This window comes from Petaurus breviceps, unplaced genomic scaffold, assembly GCF_028583685.1.
Source record: "Petaurus breviceps papuanus isolate PSGF00001 unplaced genomic scaffold, PetGlider_PUasm1.0 446, whole genome shotgun sequence".
Taxonomy (NCBI): domain Eukaryota; kingdom Metazoa; phylum Chordata; class Mammalia; order Diprotodontia; family Petauridae; genus Petaurus; species Petaurus breviceps.
The window spans coordinates 1070248-1091546 of record NW_027186338.1 but is presented as its reverse complement, the minus strand read 5'-3'; the positions used below and the strand labels follow the sequence as shown (position 1 = coordinate 1091546).

Below are 21299 nucleotides of genomic sequence, written 5' to 3'. Positions count from 1 at the left end.
GATTTGAGATGGACTGGACACTGTGAACTCCAATGCAGAGCTGAAACTGCCCAGAGAACTGGGCAAGGACCTAAGAGCTGTCTGCCTTTGAAGCCAGGTGACAGTTTGGTGAATCCAAGTAGGATCTGGGACCATGGAGAGGGATCCAGGGAATCTGAGGGACCACCCCCAGTCAAGATGAAAGAAGACTTTACTTACTGTGTACTGACTGAGAAGATTTAATTTACTAGTGACCTAGGGGTAGAGGGTCTGTGTATTTTCTGATGACTGAATAGTGAGTAATGAAGGATGATTGATTGACTAAATGATTGTACTTAGTGATTGATGATGACTGATTAAGTAATTGATTTGTAACCTAGTATGCCCCATGATTGGAAAGCTTTGACTATTGTACTCTGTGAATGAATTAAGAATTTTGTGAATGCTTGCAATACTAAATGATTATTCTTTGTTCAAAACTGAGACCACTGTAGTGGAAACTATGTGGCCATTTTAATGATAAGCTGTTGTGAATACTCTATTTTGATTTTCTGTGATAAGTTGTAATACTATGAATGCTGTACCTTGATTTTCTGTGAATGTTTTGCCTTGATTTGTTATGGAATAAATAGTTTAACTATGCTGTGTACCCAGAACCTTAAAAGCTGTTTACAGTAGCATTCTTCTGGAAAGCTGCTAGTGCTTGGCTTTACACTCATGTTTTCCTGATGAAAATACCACAGATGAATAGAAAATCTGACATTAAAATACAAGTCTCAAGGAAAGCAGAAAAAGGTAAACATGAAAGAGAAATCATGAAGGAAAGCTAAGTTAAATGATTTGTTTTATCAGTGGACAATGACACATAGAACTCCTAAGAATTTAATCCTTTTTAGAGAGGTTAGAAGTAGTGCTCATAAGCAGGGGATGGGGCTGTGAATGGATAATGCTGGGATGATCTAAAAACAATGGAGCATTAAAAAAGAGGGATGTACTAGGAAATGGAAAAAGGAAATAGAAAATGGGGGAAATTTTCTTACATGGAAATGGAGAGAAAGGAAGAACACTTTTAGTGGGGTGGAAAATAGGGGAGGTGAGTAATGCTTGAACCTCACTTTTATGTGGTTTAAAGAGGAATGAATATATAAAACTCAATGAGATAAAGAAATCTATCTTACTCAATGGGGAATCAGGAGGGGGAAGGTGATAAGAAAAAAAAAGGTGAGGGTGATAAGAGGGAGAGATGGTTAACATAGGCAAAATAAGGCAAAGAAGCTAAAGAGACCCCAAACTTCTGAGAAGGAACAGGGTTAAAAAAGAAAATAGAGAAGGAAAAACAGAAGAAAATAAGGTGGAGGAAAAAAAAACTTAGTCATGATTGTAACAATGTTAATAGAATGAATTCACATATAGAATGGAAGTAGAAAGCAGAATGAATTGGAAGCTAGAATCTAACTCTGTTGTTCACAAAACACACCTGAAAAAACAAAAATACACAAAGAATCAAAATCAGGGGCTGAAAGGATGAAAGCTTTCATCAGCTATATCGGTGAAGAGTTGGGACTTGCCCAACCTGGCATGGACCATCCTAACATTTGTAAAGGAACTGACCTCTATGCCATGTATAAGATTGGACCTGTGTTATCAGTTACCCATGGTATGGTAGTTCCTTCCATTGGAATCATGCTACAGGAACTTATCAAGTTACTCTATCAAGCCCAGTGTTCAGCTGTTGTCATCATTTGCATTGGCACATGTGGGAGAATAGGTCTAGAGCCTGGTTGAGTGGTGCAAACTAGAAAAGTTACACATTCTTGCTTGAAAACTGAATTTGAACAAACTGTTTTGGGGAAACGCATAGTGTGAAACATGGCGCTCAGTGATGGTCTAAAAAAAAAGCTGCTGTCATAGATGTTATTCTAAAATGTCTCCATGAAGACCAGATTAGAAGCTCCCATGAGGTGCTTCTTGAGTATCAAGAGACTACAGAAGTTAGCAGGATACTCCATCAAGAAACATCTGGGAGGCCTTCTCTCTGCTGCTCCAGTTGCCCAGGTCTTGTCACCTTAACCACAGTCAGCACCACTGCTGCCACCCCAGAAGAAATGGTCTGTCACCTTACTGAATATCAGGACCTGCTGAATGTCAAGATGGTTCTTGATACTGAGATTGTCACCTACAGGAAACTGCTGGAAGGAGAGAAAGGCAGAACTGCTCTGCCTCTTCCCAACTGCGCTTTCCTGAATCTGAGGGAAACCAACCTTGATTCACACACTACGGCTGACACCCACTCAAAGAGAACACTCCTAATTATAACTGTTGAACCTAGAGCTGGCCCGGTCATCAACAAAACTTCTCAACACCATGATGATATGGAATGAAGAGTGTGAGCCGACTGCAATAGAATCTTACCAGCAAGAAGAAAAGAAAATTCCCTATGTTAAAGAAACAGTTTTTAAGTGCCTTTCTGCAGTTTTCCAAGAGTGCAAGATAGATTTGGAAAGCTATAATGGAATAGGCTTTAGTTCTTATAAACTGACACTCGTAAAAGATTTAGAAAGTTTACAACAAAATCTAGTTTACAATGCTATCTTGGTGTATCATACTTTTTAAAGAAGTGTTTTTGAATACCATAAAATTGCTTTTTATTTCCAGCCAGTGTCTGATCAACCTATTACTGCTTCAGTAAATCTTTGGGGAAAAGAAAAAAGAAACATCTGAGAGGAAAAGCACAAAAATCTTGTTGCTGTTTATTTTAAGAAAATGCTGTAATTGTTTGCAATTAAAATATTGTATCGCAGTTACATTCTTTTTTAACATTTTGTAAATCAAATATCAAATAAAATTGACTTGTTCTTATTAAAAAAAATAAGGGGCTGGAGCAGAAATTATTATGCTTTAGCTCAAATAAAAAAAGAAAGAGTAGTAATCATGATCTAAGAATGCAAAAACAAAAACAGATCTAATTAAAAGTTATCTCAATATAATATCAATAGTCAAGGAAATGACATCTTGCCAAAAAGGTACCATAGACAAGGAAGTCCTAAAAGTACTCAAGATATATGCACCAAATGACATAGCATCCAAAATTTTAAAGCAAAAGTTAAATGATTCCAAAAGACTTATGATGGAAAATGCTATTCACATCCAGAGAAAGAACTATGGAGTCTGAATGCAGATCAAAGCATACTATTTTCTCTCTCTTTCTTCTTTCTTTCTCGGGGTTATTCCCTTTGGTTATAATTCTTCTTTACAACATAACTAATGTGGAAATGTTTAATATGACTGTATGTGTTTAGTATATATCAGATTGAACAGCATCTTGGGGAGAGGGGGAGGAGAAAGAGAGGGTGAAAATTTAAAAATCAAAATCTTATAAAAGTTAACATTGAAAACAAAGACTAAATAAATAAATAAAACTTCTTTTAAAAAGTTAAATGAGGTACAGGAAGAATTAGACACCAAAACTATACCAGTGATGGACCTAAATTTTTCCTTCTCAGAACAAAAAAATCTAATCATAAAATAAGTGAGAAAGAAGTTAAGGAGATGAGTAAACTTTTAGAAAAATTAGCTATGATAGACCACTTGAAAAAACTAAATGGGAACAGAAAGGAATATACCTTCTTCTCCATTGAATATAGAACCTTCAAAAAAAATGCATGTGTTAGGGCATAAAAACCTCATAAATACTGTGAAGCAGAAATAATAAATGCATACTTTACCAACTGTAACACATTGAAATTTATGTTCAATATAGGGCCTTTAAACCATAGATTAAAAAGTAATTGAAAATTGAAGGGAGCCAAACCATCTGATCCAGGAAGAAGGCTGCTCTTAGATAAGTTACCTCAGGTTTTCCAGTGGCCAGTCCATACTGTCTAGTCCTGGTTTTCTCATTAGAAGTGGCTGTAAATCCGAGCTTGCCTGATATCTGAGATCCAGGGCTTTGCCCTGTTCTGGGATTCCAGCTAGAAGATGTTAGCTGCTTTTTAAAATTATTATACATTTTTAGATACTATTCATTGGGTATGTTATAAGCCCTTGCATGGTTGCCATCGAGGCTAATGTGACATTACCTTCTGACATCTTGAAACTGAACATGACCTTATTAGAAAACTTAGTGGCCTATAATTTATCTTCTTTGTTTCATTACTCTATAAAAACCTTGCTTATGGTCTCAATAAATAGATTGCATTGATGATCTCGCCTGGCCTATGATTTTCAAGTCATACTTTCATTGTCTAGTGCATCGCTTTAGAGCTGGCATAATAAACCACTTAGTGTTGACTCTACAGAAAATGAAATAACCTAATCCTAAAGAATGTGGGGGTCATGAGGCGGCCAGGTAGCACAGAGAGTAAGAGTACCGGCTCCAGTGTCGGGATGACCTGAGGATTGAATCCCGGGCTCAGACACTTATTACCCACCCAGAAATAACTGGCTGTGTAATCTTGAGCAAGTTACTTAACCCCAATTGCTTAGGGGCGGCCAGGTGGCTCAGCGAGTAAGAGCACTGGCTCCAGTGTCGGGATGATCTGGGGATCAAATCTGGGCTCAGATACTCAGCACCACACCCAGAAATAACTGGCCGTGTAACCTTGAGCAAGTTACTTAACCCCGATTGCTTAAAAAACAAAAAATGTGGGGGTCAAAGAACAAATCAATATGATCGCTATCTGGAGGAAACTGAATGGAAAAAGAAAGGAATAAACCCTTTTCTTCAGCAGTTCACAGAACCTTTAAAAAGATTGATGATATATTAGTACATAACAAATTTATAGTTAAAAGCAGAAATAATAAAAGTATCCTTTTCAGATCACACTGCAATAAAAATTATATTTAATAAGGGACAAAAGAAACATAACAGTAAAAACTAACTGTAGAGTAAACAATCTGATTTTTTTTTCTTTTTGGAGGGGAGAAGGCAGGGCAACTGGGGTTAAGTTACTTGCCCAAGGTCACTCGGCTAATAAGTGTTAAGTGTCTGAGGCCAAATTTGAACTCAGGTCCTCCTGACTACAAGGCTGGTGCTCTATTAACTGTGCCACCTAGCCACTCCCTACAATCTGATCTTAATGAACGAGTGGGTTACAGAACAAATAATAGAAATAATAATTTGATTAAAGAAAATGAGACAACAAATTGAAACCTATGGGATACAGCAAAAGCAGTGATCAGAGGAAAATGTATCTCTCTAAATGCATACATCAATAAAATAAAGGAAAAGCAGATTAATGGATTGGGTTATCAATATCCTAAAAATTAGAGATGAAATTAATAGAGTTGAGTGTAAAAAATCATCGAATAAATAAATAAAATGAAGAGTTGGTTTTATGAGAAAACAAAATAAGCAACAAGTTAATTTGATTATAAAAAGTGAGAAATCAAATCACTAGTATCAAAAATAAAAAGGGTGCATATACCGCTAACAGAGATAAAATTAAAGCAATTATAAGGAGCTATTTTACCCAGTCATAAACCAATAAATTTAACAATGGAATTATATTTACCAAAATAAAAATACTAAAATAAAAAAATTTACCAAAATAATAAAAAAAAAAAGATTAGTAGATCAGGAAATAGAACATCTAAATAGATCTCTTTAAGAAATTGAATAAGTTGGGGCGGCCAGGTTGACCATAGCGAGTAAGAGCACCGGTCCCAGAGTTGGGATGACCTGGGATTGAATCCAGGCTCAGATACTTAGCAACACACCCAGAAATAACTGGCTGTGTAACCTTGAGCAAGTTACTTAACCCCAATTGCTTAAAAAAAAAAAAAAGAAATTAAATAAGCTATAAATGAGCTTCCTAAGAAAAAAGCACAGGGACCAGATGCATTAACTAGTAAATTCTATCTAACATTTAAACATGAATTAATTTCAACCAAACTCCTTTCATGAAAGAAATAGGATCTGATACCAAAACAAGGATGAGTAAAAACTGAGAAGGAAAATTACAGACCACATTCATTAATGAATATGGAGGCAAATATCCTAAATAAAATACTAGCTAAAATATTACAAAGATTATACACTATGATCAAGTAGGGCTGGAAGGCAGGCATGATTTACCATAACTGAAATAATTGATTATATGAATAATAAAAGTTCTTTTAGGGGGCGGAGCCAAGATGGCAGTGTAGAAGCAGGACCTCCCAGCTGCTCTGGCTTCCAACTTCCCCAATCCATGTAAAAAGGGGACTCTAAACAAATGCTGGAGCTGCAAAACCCACAAAATGACACAGAGAAGCTAACCTCCCGCTAAGGACAGCCTGGCAGGCCGGCAGGAATTGGCCAGCACAGAGCTCTGGAAGCCCAGCCCAGCCCCACGTGGAAGCTTTAGCCCCAGAGTGGGCCTGATCAGCCATGGCAGGAGGGACTCCAGATCAGCCGCAGCTGTTGCAATTTCCAGATTTATCAACATACAGATGCAAAGGACAAAGTGAGAGGTGAGTGCAGTCTGGACTTTGGGACCAGTAAGTAGGAATGCATGGCTTTTGCCCCTGGGGTGAGAAGCCACTGAAATACCAGCACAGCCAGCCAGCACCATATGGTGGCTTAAGCTCCTAGCCTGCAGAGTGTAGGGGGACCAAACACCAGTCTGAGGGGTAATCACTCTTGCTTTAACCTGCTTGGATCTGGATTGCATTCTAGGGTGGAGGTCCTGGGGTGTATGTCCAGCTTGCTAGAGCGTATGTAGGCTTCAGAGAGGGCACCCATCTATTACCTCTGGCAGCTGAGAAAACCCCATCGTTTGGGACGAAAGCTCCCCTGTCTGGTGGCAGAGTACTACCGTGGCAAAAAGCCCAGGGGTCGGTGACTGAGGGGTGACATGACCAGGCAAAGGAAACAAAGCAGACAGAAGATTCCAACATTAGACTCCTATTTTGGGGACAAAAAGGAGCAAAGCATGGAATGGGAGGAAAACGGTGAAGTCAGAACTCCTGCACCAAAAGCTTCAAAGGAAAATACAAGCTGGTTACAGGCCATAGAGGACCTTAAGAAGCAGATAAGAGAAGTGGAGGAAAAACTGGGAAGACAAATGAAAACAATGCAAGAAAATTATGAAATGAGAGTCAACAGCCTGACTGAGGAAAATAACACCTTAAAAAACAGACTGACTCAAATGGTAAAAGAGGCTCAAAAAGGCAATGAGGAGAAGAATGCCTTAAAAAGTAGAATTTGCCAGATGGAAAAAGAATTTCAAAAGCTCAATGAGGAGAATCATGGCTTCAGAATTAGAATGGAGCAAATGGAAGCTAATGACTTTATGAGAAATCAAGATGCTGTTAAACAGATCCAAACAAATGAAAGAATAGAAGGCAATGTGAAATATTTCATGGGAAAAACCACTGACCTGGAAAATAGATCCAGGAGAGATAATTTAAAAATTACTGGACTACCTGAAAGCCAGGATCAAAGTAAGAACCTATAAAGCATCCTCCAGGAAGTTCTCAAAGAAAACTTCCCTGATGTTTTAGAACCAGAGGGCAAAATAGATGTTGAAAGAATCCACCGATCACCTCCTGAAAAACATCCCAAAAAGAAAACTCCTAGGAATGTTATAGCCAGGTTCCAGAATTCCCAGATTAAGGAGAGAATATTACAAGCAGCCAGGAAAAAACAATTTGAATATTGTGGAAACACTATCAGGATAACCCAGGATCTGGCAGCTTCTACACTGAGGGATCGAAGGGCTTGGAATATGATATTCCAGAGGTCAAAGGAGCTGGGATTAAAACCAAGAGTTACCTACCCAGAAAAACTGGGTATCATGTTTCATGGGAAAATATGGTCATTCAGTGGAATAGAGGACTTTCAAGCATTCTTGCTGAAAAAGTCAGAGTTGAACAGAAAATTTGACATTCAGATACAAGAAGCAAGAGAAGCATGAGAAGGTAAACAGGGAAAAGAAATCATAAGGAACTTATCAAAGTTGAACTATTAACATTCCTACATGGAAAGACAATAATTGTAACTTATGAAACTTTTCTCAGTAGCTGAAGGGAATAGAAATGTGTGTGTGTGTGTGTGTGTGTGTGTATGAGGGTATATGGGCATATGAATACATATGTAAATGTGTGTATATATACTTGGAGGTATACTTAAATAGAGGGCACAGGCCCAATTTAACAGGAAGAGATGATACTCAAAAGGTGAAATTAAGAGGTAAGAGAGGAATATAATGAGAGGAGATGGGGAGAGACAGAATACAGTAAACTTTCTCATACAGAAGAGGCAAGGGAAAATGGTTACAATGGAGGGGAGGAATAGGAAGGCAAAAGGGAATGGGTCAACCTTATTCCCATTGAATTTGGCTTAAGGAGGGAATGAAATAAACACTAAATAGGGTATCTCACCCTCCAGGAGAGTAGGGGGGAAGGGTATGAGAAGGGTGATGATGGAAGGGAGGGCAGGCTGGGGGGGGGTGGAGGAAAGTTGGAAGCACCCATTTTTGAAAAGGGACGGGATCAAAGTAGAGAATAGAACAAGTGGGAGGTGGGATAGGAGGGACGGAAATATAGTCAGTCTTTTACAATATACCTACTACGTTATTGTTTTGCATTAGTCACACATGCACATCCTATACTGAACTACTTATCTTCCTAGTAAAGGTGGGTGAGAAGGGAGGAAGGGTATGAATCTGGAATTCAAAGTTTTAAAATCAAATATTCAAATATATGTGTATATATATATATATATATATATATATATATATACTATTATTAATACTATTTTACATGTAATTGGGAAATAAGATATGCAGGCACTGGGGCATAGAGATCCACTGGAAAAGTCGAAAGGGGTATGGGAAAAATATGGGAGAGAGCAGATTGGAGGAGGGGATATCCTGTGGGACTGCTATTTTGGGGTGGTGGGTAAGGGAAAACCGGGGAGAAAATTTGTAACTGAAAATATGGCGGAAATGAATGATGTAAATCAGAAGTTAATAAAGCATTTGGGAAAAAAAGTTGTTTTAAATTATATGATTATATCAATAGATGAAGAAAAATATTTTGATAAAGTACAACACTCATTTCCATTAAAAATATTTGAAAGTATTGGTTTAAATGGATTTTTCCTCAAATTGATAAAAAGTATTTATCTAAAACCAACAGCAAGCATTATTTATAATAGAGACAAACTAGAAGTATTCCCAGTAAGATCAGGTGTGAAACAAGGATGCCCACTGTCACCAATATTATTCAGCATTGTACTGGAAATCCAAGCAATAGCAATAAGAGAAGAAAAAGAAACAGAAAGAATCAGAATAGGGAATGAGGTCATAAAACTACCTCTTTTCACAGACAATATGATGATATACTTGAAAAATCCCAAAGACTCACTTTAGTTGAGACAATTAACAAAGTAGCAGGGTATTTTAGGGCAGCTAGGTGGCGCAGTGAGTAAAGCACTGGCCCTGGAGTCAGGAGGATCAGAGTTCAGTTCCAGCCTCAGATACTTCACACACATACACACACACACACACACACACACACACACACACACACACAAAACTAGCCATGTATCGGGCAAGTTACTTAACCCCAATTGCCCTCCAAATGGCAAAAAAAAAAAGTAGCAGGTTATGAAGTAAACACATATAATTCATCAGCATTCCTCTATGTCACAAAACCAAACCCTCCTAGAAGAGAGAGCAAAAGATACTTCATTTAAAACAACTCTAGAAAGTATAAAATACCTGGGAGTACACTTGCCAAAACAAACCTAGGAAAGTGAAACCTTTTTATACAAATTCATTATTTGGTAAAAACTACTGGGAAAACTGGAAAGCAGAATAGCAGAAATTGAGCACAGATGTATGTTATACCATTTACAAAGATAACCTCAATATGGATACATGATCTAGATATAAGGAGAGATATTACAAGAAAATTAGAAGAATGTGGAACATATTCCTTACCAGAATTATGGACAGGGGAATAACTTATGAATAAACAAGATATACAGCAGTGTGAAGTATGAAAGAGATAACTTTGACCAATTTTTAAAATATATTGTCTTATTTTTCCCCAGTAACATGTAAAAAACAATTTTTAACATTTAATTTTGAAATTCTGACTTCCAAATTCTCTCTCCCCATCCACCCCCCAGGTAGAAGTCAAAAGATTCAATATAGGTTATATATGGGTAGTCATGCAAAATATTTCCATTAACTGTCATATAATGTTGTAAAAGAAAAGTTAGAACAACAAAAAAAAAACCTTAAGAAAAATAAAGAAAGTGAAAAAAGTATGTTTCAATCTGTCTTCAGACACCATCAATTCTCTTTCTGGGGATGGATAGCATTTTTCAACATACGTCTGTCAGAGTAGTCTTGGATCACAGTATTGCTAAAGATAGCAAGGTCACTCAAAGTTCATTATCTTACAATATTGTTATTACTTTGTACATAGTTGTCTTAGGCTGGAAAATTGTTTTACTCTGTCTTTTTGTAAGTTCTGCCGCTATCGAATTTGTTTAGAATCATTCTTTAAAGGTAACTGGTGGAGTTTGGAAGAGTGTTTAGGCAAGTACTTGCCTTTTTTCAGTCCAGCATCTTTGTTCTAGCTCCATTACATTGAAAAGGTTTTATATAAATAAAAGGAATGTTGCCAAGATCAAAAAGAAAGCAAAAGATCAGTGAAAATATTTTATAGACAAATGTCTTATGTTTAAAAATATATAAAGAACGCTGTGAAACATGTAAGAATACAAATCATTCCTTAAATGATCAAAGGATATGAATGGGCAGTTTTCTAACAAAGAAATCAAAACAACTTATACTCCTATAAAAAATGCTCTAACTCATAACTGATTAGAAAAATGAAAGTTAAAAGAACCTTGAGATATCATTTTACACATATAAGATTGGGTAAAATGACAAGAGGGGAAAGCAACAAATGTTGGAGAGAACGTGGAAAAATTGGGACGCTAATTCAATGTTGGAACTTTCAACTGATCCAACCATTGTGGAGAGCAATTCAGGATTATGCCCAAAGAGTTACTAAACTACCTATACCCTTTGGTCTAACTGTACAAATACGAGGTCTATTTCCAAAGACGATCAAAGGAAAAAGAACCTATATATTTTAAAATCTTTATAGCAGCTCTCTTTCTGATGGTAAAGAACTGGAAACTGAAGGATGCCTATAAATTGGGCTATGGCTGAACAAGTTGTATTTGATTGTGATGGAATACTACTGAAATATAAGAAAAGTGCTCAATAATCTTACAAAACCATGGAAAGACTAACACAAAATAGTAAAGAATGAAACGAAGGGAACATTGTATATAGTAACAGCAATATTGTCTTAAGAAGGAATTTGAATGAGTAAATTCTTTTGACTACTACAAGTACCCAAATTAACTATGATGGACAAATGAAGAAAGATGCTATCTATATCCAGAGAAAGAAATGATCAATAAAATTACGTATGGAATAATTTTACATGTATATATATACACACATATATACATAGGTATAGATACAAGCATATGCATATATATGTGTATATTCACATATACATAATTATTTCTGCCTAAAGGTAGCCATGGAGGGGGGAAAGAGAAAAAAAAAGAATAAAGATTTACATGGTAACTATATATTGAAAAGGAATAACAAGTTGTACATGATAAATTTGAAATTCCATATGCAACTGCTTTTTTTATTGTACTACATTACATTTTATATCATAAATTAAAAATAAAATACATAAATGGGAAAAGTAAGGAGAACTAGAAGAATGGTCACAAGAACAGCAATAACTATCAACTGTGAAAGACTCAGCTACTCTGATGAATACAATGATCTCTGAAAAGTACAAAAGACCAACTGGACAAAATGAAGGGAGACTTGAACTCTGAGTACAGACTGAAATATCTTCTTTTTCACTTCCATTTCTCTTACACTTTTTTTTTTTTTACCACGGTTAAGGGGGAATGCTTTCCTTTACGTCACATACCACATGTGTGTCCTACTGTTTGCCTTCTCAATGATCAGGAGAAGGAATGGAGGGAGGCAAAGAATGTGGAACTCAAAATTTAAAAAAAAGCAAAGGTAAAATCTTTTTTTTCTGAGGGGTGGGATAAGTTGCAGTCCTTTGGCCATAAACATATGACTCACTGACGCCCACCACTTCTAGGGCTGTGGCACAGGAGGAAAAGCAGGGGGGCACTCACCTCCCAGGGCCGGGCTGGCAGCACAGGGGCCATTCCCTCTTCCTCAAGGGCAGAAGCCAGAGAAGATAGAGCTGGGAAGGAAAGGAGGACCATGAGAAGGAGGGGCCATTCTGGGGTCTGCCCCGCCCACTTTCTGCCCTGGGAGGGGGGAGGTCAGGGAGGTGTGCGAGGTGTTGGAGGGAGGGCAGAAGAAAACTGTTATTTCTTTCCTGGGGAGGCCCAATCTCTCCTTACAGCAGTGAGAGGGGGGGGGGGGGGGGGGGGAAGGACTCCCTGCAGCATCAGAGAAGGCTTCTGGGAGGAGGGGGTGCCCCGGAGGATGCCGGGAGGAGGACATGAGACCACAAGGAAGGCCGGACCACACTGGGAGTACCTGTCCTGGGGACACCCTCCCCACCTCCTCCCGGCACAAGAGAAAGACAGAGGCATGGATGGGCAGGACCCCGTACACACGACGTGGCCTGGGCTGAAAGAGGATTCGAATCCGCCCCCAGACTCTGCTCTGCCTGCTCCTCCTCCAGCCCCTCCCACCTCCGGAAAGCCCCCAGACCACTAAAAGTCCTCAGGTGCTTCCTTCCTCCTCGGTGGACGCCCCGCCCCTTCTTGGTGAGCTTCACAACCACGACCACCCCCTCCCCCCTCCCGGGGCCGCCACCTCGCCGTACCCCCACAGTCGGCGTCAGCCTGCGCCTAGACCCGCTCTCGGTTCCCGCTCACCCCATCATAGGAATTCAGGACTGAGGACGGGAAGCTGCCACCGAGAAGCACGGAAGAAGCAGGGAAGAATGAGGCGGAAGTGTCTTACCGAGGACCATAGTCTCATACTCCCTCTTTCCTCTTAGAAAATGCCCAGGAGGCACGCAAGGCGTTCGGGGAATCGTAGTCCGGAGGTGGGTGAACCTTCTGCGCATGCCTGTGATTTCGCCCCTCCCCTGGATTGGACTGCCGTGCTGCTTCCCTGCCTACCCCGCCAGTCCTGGCCCTGCTTCGAGGCACTTGGAGCCCGGACCCCTCCGCTCCTTCATTTGTGTCGTAAGTGGTCTTCACATCCCCAGAGTCCACGGGGAGTCACCAGTGGTGGGGTCCCACACCTGGAGGGGCCCCGGGGTTCCTCCCAGTCTAGTTCCCCCCCCCCTTCCCATTCCAGCAATCAGTCCCAATAGGCCACAGCTCTAAAGACATGTTACCTGTGCGCTTTCATCTTCCCGGCGGAAGTGACCTTGTCAAGAAGCCCATCTAGGAAGAAGGAAATCAGGCCCTGGGAGCTGGAGGCCTGAAGCGCCATCTCAGGCCTGAGGGAATTCCAGGCTGGTGGAGCAAGACACCTGGCGACCGCGGGCCGCAGGAGAGGACGAGGGGCGCTAGCCACCTGCGGGGACCCTGGGAACAGGCGGCTGTGGCCTGGGCAGTCTTGTTGGGAAGCAATGTTGGGGAAAAGCCGATGACACGAGAAGGGTCAGGACTGTGTGGGCCCCTTGGGAAGGAAGAGGGGAGAAGGCGCAGCCAGGCCATGCACACTTTGTCTCTGTTTACTCTGTCAAGGAGACAGACCTGAGGGAAAACAGGAGAGAGTGCTTAACTACCCTTGCAGAATGCCAAGCTTTTGGATTGGTGGACTAAATCAAACTCAGAGCCATCATTTACCTGGAGCTTCCCTTGTTCCAGGCCGTGTTAAGTGCTTTACACTGACTATTTCATCTGGTCCTGGAACAGCCCAGGGGAAATAGGTGCTGTTATAGACCCCCTTCTATAGATGTGGAAACCAGGGTGAAGTGACTTGCTGTAGTGCAAGTGCAATATTTACAGAGCCCACAATCAAGATACAGACCGTGACCATAAGTATTGGATGACATACGATAGCAAAATATATGAGATTCTTCAAGTATAGAACAGAACTGAAACATTTATTTAGACACCAGAAAACCAAACCCTAAAACCAGTAAGCCAATTCCATCATAGTACCAAGAAGCCATAGAAACGCTGAGAGCCACAGCATCATTCTGCCTTCCCACAAACCAATACAAGATCAATATTTACTCACAAACCTCTCTACTTAATGAGTGTCTTCTCTTCCCCAATGGCTGGCCGCTCTCACTACTAGCTTTTTTAGCTTTTGGGAGGGCATTTGTGGTTAAGTGACTAGCCCAAGGTCACATGGCTAGTGTGTCAAGTGTCTCAGGCCAGATTTGAACTCGGGTTCTCCTGACTCCAGGGCTGGTGCTCTATTCATTGGGCCACCTATCCATCCCCTTGCCCCCAACTTTTTAGTAGGGCAAGATGGATTTCTGTGCCCCAATGCCTGTATATCCTATTTCCCAGTTTCATATAAAAAATAAAAGTTTTTTTTTTAACATTTAAAAACATTTGTTTTTAAAACTTTGATTTCCAGATTCTCTTTCTTCTTCCCTCCTCACCCACCCCCACTGGGAAGACAAGCAAGTCAATATAGATTGTACATTTGTAGTTACATAAAACGTTTCCATAGCAGTTATATTGTGAAAGACTAACTATATTTCCCTCCATCCTATCCCACCCACCACTTATTCTATTTTCTAATTTGACCCTGTCCCTTTTCAAAACAGTTTGCTTCTAACTACCCTCTCCCCCAATTTGCCCTCCCTTCTATCATCGCCCTTCTTACCCCCTTCTCCCTTACTATCCTGTAGGGTAAGATACCCAAATAAAAAGTGTTTGTTACTCCCTCCTTAAGCCAAATTCAATGGAATAAGGTTGACCCATTCCCTTTCACCTTCCTGCTCTTCCCCTCCATTGTAACAGTTTTCTCTTGCCTCTTTAATATAGATAATTTACCGTATTCTATCTGTGCCTTTCTCCTCCCATTATATTCCTCTCTCACCTCTTAATTTTATTTTTTATATATCCCTTCCTATTCAACTGATCCTGTGCCCTCTGTCTATGTACACATGTAGACACATATACACACACTCATATAAGTATTTAAACACACATACATCCTCCTATACATACACATAGATGTATGTATACATAGATATATTCTCTTCAACTATTCTCATACTGATGATAACTAACTCATGAGTTACAATTAACATTTTTCCATGTAAGAATGCAAATAGTTCAACTTTAGTAAATTCCTTACAGTTTCTTCTTCCTGTTTACCTTCTCATGCTTCTCTTGCTTCTTGTATTAGAAAGTCAGATTTTCTGTTCACCTCTGGTTTTTTCATCAAGAATCCTTGAAAATCCTGTATTTCATTGAATGACCATATTTTCCCATGAAGCACTATATTCATTTTTGCTGGGTAGGTGATTTTTGGTTTTAATCCTAGCTCCTTTGACCTTCATATCATATTCCAAGCCCTTCGGTTCCTTAATGTAGAAGCTGCTAGATCTTGTGTTGTTCTGATTGTGTTTTCACTTTGTTTCATTCTTCTGGTTGCAGGAGCTCAGGAGGCAGCCATATGGCAGCAGGTGCAGCTGCTGCGCCCCCAACACCTCTTGTTCCTGGGGAATGGGCCAGACCAGGCTCTTCTCTCACCTAGTTCCAACAGAGTTCCCCACTGACCTTTTACTTTCTCTTTGTAATTTATGGGTTGTGAAGTCAGGAAACTGCTACAGCTGCTGGTGATTCCCTCACCTGAAGTCTGCTGTTGTTTTGGCTTATTTTACTAGCTAATTACTTGACTTTTGAGCTCTTTGGCACAGTAGAACTCTGCTTCTAGAGTGGAGAGTGCTGTGTCCCAAATTTCTGGGGTTTTGCACAGCTGTTTTTAGAGCTAGTTCTAGGCACCTGTCTCTGAACTGTGAAGAGGACTTCTCTGCAGTCACCACAAACTCTGCCAAGCCAGTGCTCCTCCTCTCCCCAGGACCACCATCTAAGAGTGTAACCCAGATCCAAGCAGAAGGGGGAAAATAGCAGAACCAAGAAAACAATTTACAAATGACAATGCCATGCAATGACCAGCCATGATTCCAGAAAAGTGATGGTGTAACATGCTGCCTATCTTCTGACAGAAAGTGGTGACAAAATTGTGAATTTATTTTACATGACTATACATATTGGCTATAAGCATTGTGGTTTTCTTTTTTTATGGGAGGTGTGAAGAGAAGGTATGATTTAAGAGGAAGGGAGCTAGAGACAGTGCTCTCAGAAAAAGATGAACAGAAGAGAACAGAAGGAAATTCAAAAAGAAAAGAAGTCAACTTTGAAAGTCACAGTTTGAATTTATTGACAGAAAATAAGAAAACATCTATAACCAAGCCTCAAAGGAACAAGTACTTTAGACAAAAGCCAAACAAGACATTCTAACAAAAAAAGGATAAAATGTTTTCAAAAGAAGGCAAAAATTTTTTTAATCAAATGTGAGTAGCAGAGGAAAAACTAGGTAAGGACATGAGAGCAACAAAAGAAAATTATGAAAAAATCATGCTTCTTTTACCAGCTTGGTAAAAGAAGCACAAAAATAAAATGAAGAAAATAATTCAGTAAATATCATAATTGGCCAAAGTGGCAAAAAGGGCAAAACCCAAGTGAAGGAAAGAACTGAGAAAAAATGAAAATTGATCAAGTGGGAGCAAACAACACCATGAGACATCAAGAAATAATAAAACAAAATCAAAAGACTAAAAAAAGTATGGGAGAAAATGTGAAATATCTCATTAGGAAAATGACCTGGAAAGTAATGATTGCACTACCTAGAAAACCACAATAAAAATAAAACCTAGACATTATATTTTAAGAATTCATAAAGAAAAACTGACCACCAGTGGGAGTGGGTGAGGAGGGAAAAAGGGAAAGAATCTGGAAATGAAAGACTTAAAAACAAATGTCAAGATGGCAGCGAAGAAGCAGGAAAACTCCATGAACTCCCCGATAACCACCTCAAATACCTATAAAATATGACTCTCAACAAATTTTAGAGCTACAGAACCCATAATTATTACTTTGTGGTGTATTATTGCTTTGTAGTGTAGTTTGAGATGTGTTCATGCTGGCCTCCTTTCCTTCTGTTAAAAAAATAATTCCCTTTAATTTTTTATCTTTTTCTCCCCTGGATGAATTTTATTATTAATTTTTATCTAGGTCTATGAAGTAATCCTGTGGTAGCTTGACTGATATTGCACTGAATAAATAAATTACTTTGGATAGCATTACTTTAATATATTGGCTTGTATATACATGAGTAATTAATATTTCTCCAATTTAGTTCTGTTTTTCTTTGTGTAAAGAGTGTTTTATAATTATGTTTATTTAGTACCTATGTGCACCTTGGCATCTAGAGTCTTAATAATTTCATATTTTCTGAAATTGTTTTAAATGGGATTTCTCTTTTTCTGGTTAATATGCAGGAAAGATAATGTTTGGTGAAGGTTTATTTTATATCCTGTACATTTGCTGCAGTTGTTAATGATTTCATTAGTTGACTTTCTAGGGTTCTCTAAGTAAACCATCAATAACATATGAAAAAAGTGACAATTTTAAAAATATATTTTACATGTATCCTTTCGGTTTTTTTATTGCAATACCTAGCAGCACTATGTTGAATAGTAAATGATGATAACAGACATGCTTATTTTACCTCTGATGTTTTTGGAAAGACTTCTAGCTTATCCCCATTATAGAAAATGGTGACTTATAGTTCTAGATAAATGCTCCCCTCACCCTCTAAGACAGCAAGCAATCTGATATAGGTTATACATAAACATATACAAGTTAAACATATTTCCACATTAGTTATGTTGTGAAATAAGAATTAAAACAAAAGGGAAAAACCACGAGAAAGAAAAAACAACAAAGTGAAAGTCATATGCTTTGATCTGTATTGAGACTCCATAGTTCTTTCTTTGGATGTGAATAGCATTTTCTATCAGGAGTCTTTTCAAACTGGCTTGGATCACTGCAGATCAATGAATTTGGCATGCAATTTAAAAAATTGAGAAAAAGCAAATAAAAAATCCCCATTTGTGCACCTGATGGAAATTCTGCAAACCAAAACTGAGAAGAATGGAATTGAAAATAAGAAAATCATTGAGTTACTAAATAAATCTAAGGGCTTTTTTTAATTAAAAAAATTTTTTTTTAATGAGATAGATAAGCCATTGGTTAATTTGAATTTTTTAAAAAGAAAGGAGAAAACAAAATTACCAGTATCAAAAATGAAAAAGATGAATTCACCAGTACTGAAGAGGAAATTAAAACAATAATTAGGAGCTATTTGGCCCAACTGTATATCTATAAATCTGACAATCTAAGTGAAGTGGATGAATATATATATATTTTTAAAGCAATCGGGGTTAAGTAACTTGCTCAAGGTTACATGGCCAGTTATTTCTGGGTGTGGTGCTGAGTATCTGAGCCTGGATTTGATCCAGGTCATCCCAACACTGGAGCCGGTGCTCTTACTTGGTGAGCCACCTGGCCGCCCCTAAGCAATTGGGGTTAAGTAACTTGCTCAAGGTTACATGGCCAGGTGTTTCTGGGTGGGTGCTAAGTGTCTGAGCCCGGGATTCAATCTCCAGGTTTCTCAACACTGGAGCCGGTGCTCTTACTCGCTGTGCTATCTGGCCGTCCGATGGATGAATATTTATAAAAATAGAAATTGCCCAGATTAACAGAAAAGAAAATACAATGCTTAAATAATTTCATTTTAGAAAAAGAAATTGAGAGAGTAGAGGGGGGCAGAGTCAAGATGGCGGAGTAGAAGCAGGACCACCCTGCTGCTCGGCTTTCACCTTCCCCAATCCATGTAAAAAGGGGACTCTAAACAAACTCTGGAGCTGCAGAACCCTCAAAATAACACAGGTAAGCCAACCTCCTGCTGAGGACAGCCTGGCAGTCTGGCAGGAATCCCCCAGCGCAGTGCTCTGGGAGCTGAGCCCAGCCCATGCTGAGGCTTTAGCCCCAGGGGGGGCCTGACCAGCCGCTGGCCAGAGGGACTCCAGATCAGCAGCAGCTGTGGCCATTTCCAGAATTATCAACACATAGATTCCAAAGACAAAGTGAGAGGTCAGTGCAGTCTGGACTTTGGGACCCAGTAAGTGGGAGTGCATGGCTTTTGCTCCTGGGCGAGAAGCCGCTAAGACGCTGGCACAGCCAACCAGCCCCACGTGGCAGCTTCAGCTCCTGGCATGCAGAGTGTAGGGGGACCAAGCACCAGTCTAAAGCTCTTGCTTTAACCATCTTGGATCTGGATTGCAGTCTAGGGTTGAGGTCCTGGGGCGTGTCCAGCTTGCCAGCGCATGTGGAGACCTGAGAGAGGGCACCCATCTAATACCTCCGGCAGCTGAGAAAACCCCAGCATTTGGGACGAAAGCTCCCCTGTCTGGTGTCAGATCCTACTGTGGCAAAAAGCCCAGGGGTCAAGTGAATGAGAGGTGACATGACTAGGCAAAGGAAACAAAGCAGACAGAAGATTCCAACATTATACTCCTATTTTGGGGACAAAAAGGAGCAAAGCATGTAACAGGAAGAAAACTGAAGTCAGAAGTCCTGCACCAAAAGCTTCAAAGGAAAATACAAGCTGGTTACAGGCCATAGAGGACCTTAAGAAGCAGATAAGAGAAGTGGAGGAAAAATTGGGAAGACAAATGAAAACAATGCAAGAAAATTACAAAATGAGAGTCAATAGACTGAGGAAAATAACACCTTAAAAAATAGACTAACTCAAATGGCAAAAGAGGCTCAAAAAGGCAATGAGGAGAAGAATGCCTTAAAAAGTAGAATTTGCCATATGGAAAAAGAATCTCAAAAGCTCAATGAGGAGAATCATTGCTTCAGAATTAGATTGGAGCAAATGGAAGCTAATGACTTTATGAGAAATCAAGATGCTGTTAAACAGATCCAAACAAATGAAAGAATAGAAGGCAATGTGAAATATCTCACGGGGAAAACCACTGATCTGGAAAATAGATCCAGGAGAGATAATTTAAAAACTATTGGACTACCTGAAAGCCATGATCAAAGTAAGAAACTAGAAATTATCCTCCAGGAAGTTCTCAAAGAAAACTTCCCTGATGTTTTAGAACTAGGGGGCAAAATAGAGGTTGAAAGAATCCACCGATCACCTCCGGAAAACGATCTCCAAAAGAAAACTACTAGGAATATTATAGTCAGGTTCCAGAATTCCCAGATTAAGGAGAGAATATTACAAGCAGCCAGGAAGAAACAATTTGAATATTGTGGAAACACAATCAGGATAACCCAGGATCTGGCAGCTTCTACACTGAGGGATCGAAGGGCTTGGAATATGATATTCAAGAAGTCAAAGGAGATGGGATTAAAACCAAGAGTCATGGGGCAGCCAGGTGGCTCAGTGAGTAAGAGCACCGGCTCCAGAGTCGGGATGACCTGGATCAAATCTGGGCTCACATACTCAGCACCACACCCAGAAATAACTGGCCGTGTAACCTTGAGCAAGTTACTTAACCCCGATTGCTTTAAAAAAAAAACAAACAAACCAAGAGTCACCTACCCAGCCAAACTGGGTATCATGTTTCAGGAGAAAATATGGTCATTCCGTGGAATAGAGGACTTTCAAGCATTCTTGCTGAAAAAGCCAGAGTTGAACAGAAAATTTGACATTCAGATACAAGAAGCAAGAGAAGCATAAGAAGGTAAACAGGGAAAAGAAATCATTAAGGAACTTATCAAAGTTGAACTATTAACATTCCTACATGGAAAAGCAATAATTGTAAATTATGAAACTTTTCTCAGTAGTTGAAGGGAATAGAACTATGTGTGTGTGTGTGTGTGTGTGTGTGTGTGTGTGTGTGTATGAGGGTATATGGGCACATGAATACATATGTGAATGTGTGTATATATGTTTACAGGTATACATAGAGGACACAGGACCAATTTAACAGGAAAGGGATGATACTTAAAAGGTGAAATTAAGAGGTAAGAGAGGAATATAATGAGAGGAGATGGGGAGAGACAGAATGTGGTAAATCTCATATAGAAGAGGCAAGGGAAAATGGTTACAATGGAGGGGAAGAATAGGAAGGCAAAAGGGAATGGGTCAACCTTATTCCCATTGAATTTGGCTTGAGGGAATGAAATACACACTAAATAGGGTATCTCACCCTCCAGGAAAGTAGGGGGGGGGAAGAGGATGAGAGGGGGGATGATGAAAGGGAGGGCAGGCTGGGGGGGGGGA

General features: G+C 39.5%; 1 protein-coding gene and 1 long non-coding RNA gene across 10 annotated transcripts in view; one reads left to right on the top strand and one right to left on the bottom strand.

Annotated features, from left to right (window-relative positions):
- LOC138171477 (zinc finger protein 420-like) overlaps positions 1 to 13968 on the bottom strand; it is a 29890-nt gene extending 15922 nt beyond the window's left edge. For 3 of the 9 annotated variants that reach the window (XM_069100972.1, XM_069100973.1, XM_069100977.1), the window contains exons 1-2: positions 12972 to 13968; positions 12167 to 12237 (exon numbers count right to left, since the gene is read on the bottom strand). In XM_069100972.1, coding sequence (XP_068957073.1) covers positions 12167 to 12237; positions 12972 to 13077 — 177 coding nt within the window. In that variant the 5' untranslated portion in view covers positions 13078 to 13968. Of the gene's footprint in view, positions 1 to 12166; positions 12238 to 12539; positions 12667 to 12831 lie in introns of those variants that run through there. The other 6 variants (XM_069100974.1, XM_069100978.1, XM_069100976.1 and 3 more) reach the window with 4 other exon arrangements.
- LOC138171512 (uncharacterized) lies at positions 12638 to 17707 on the top strand. The gene is made up of 3 exons (XR_011170902.1): positions 12638 to 12772; positions 13009 to 13198; positions 15587 to 17707. It is a non-coding gene; the product is annotated as an uncharacterized lncRNA (long non-coding RNA).
- The last annotated feature ends 3592 nt before the right edge of the window (positions 17708 to 21299 follow it).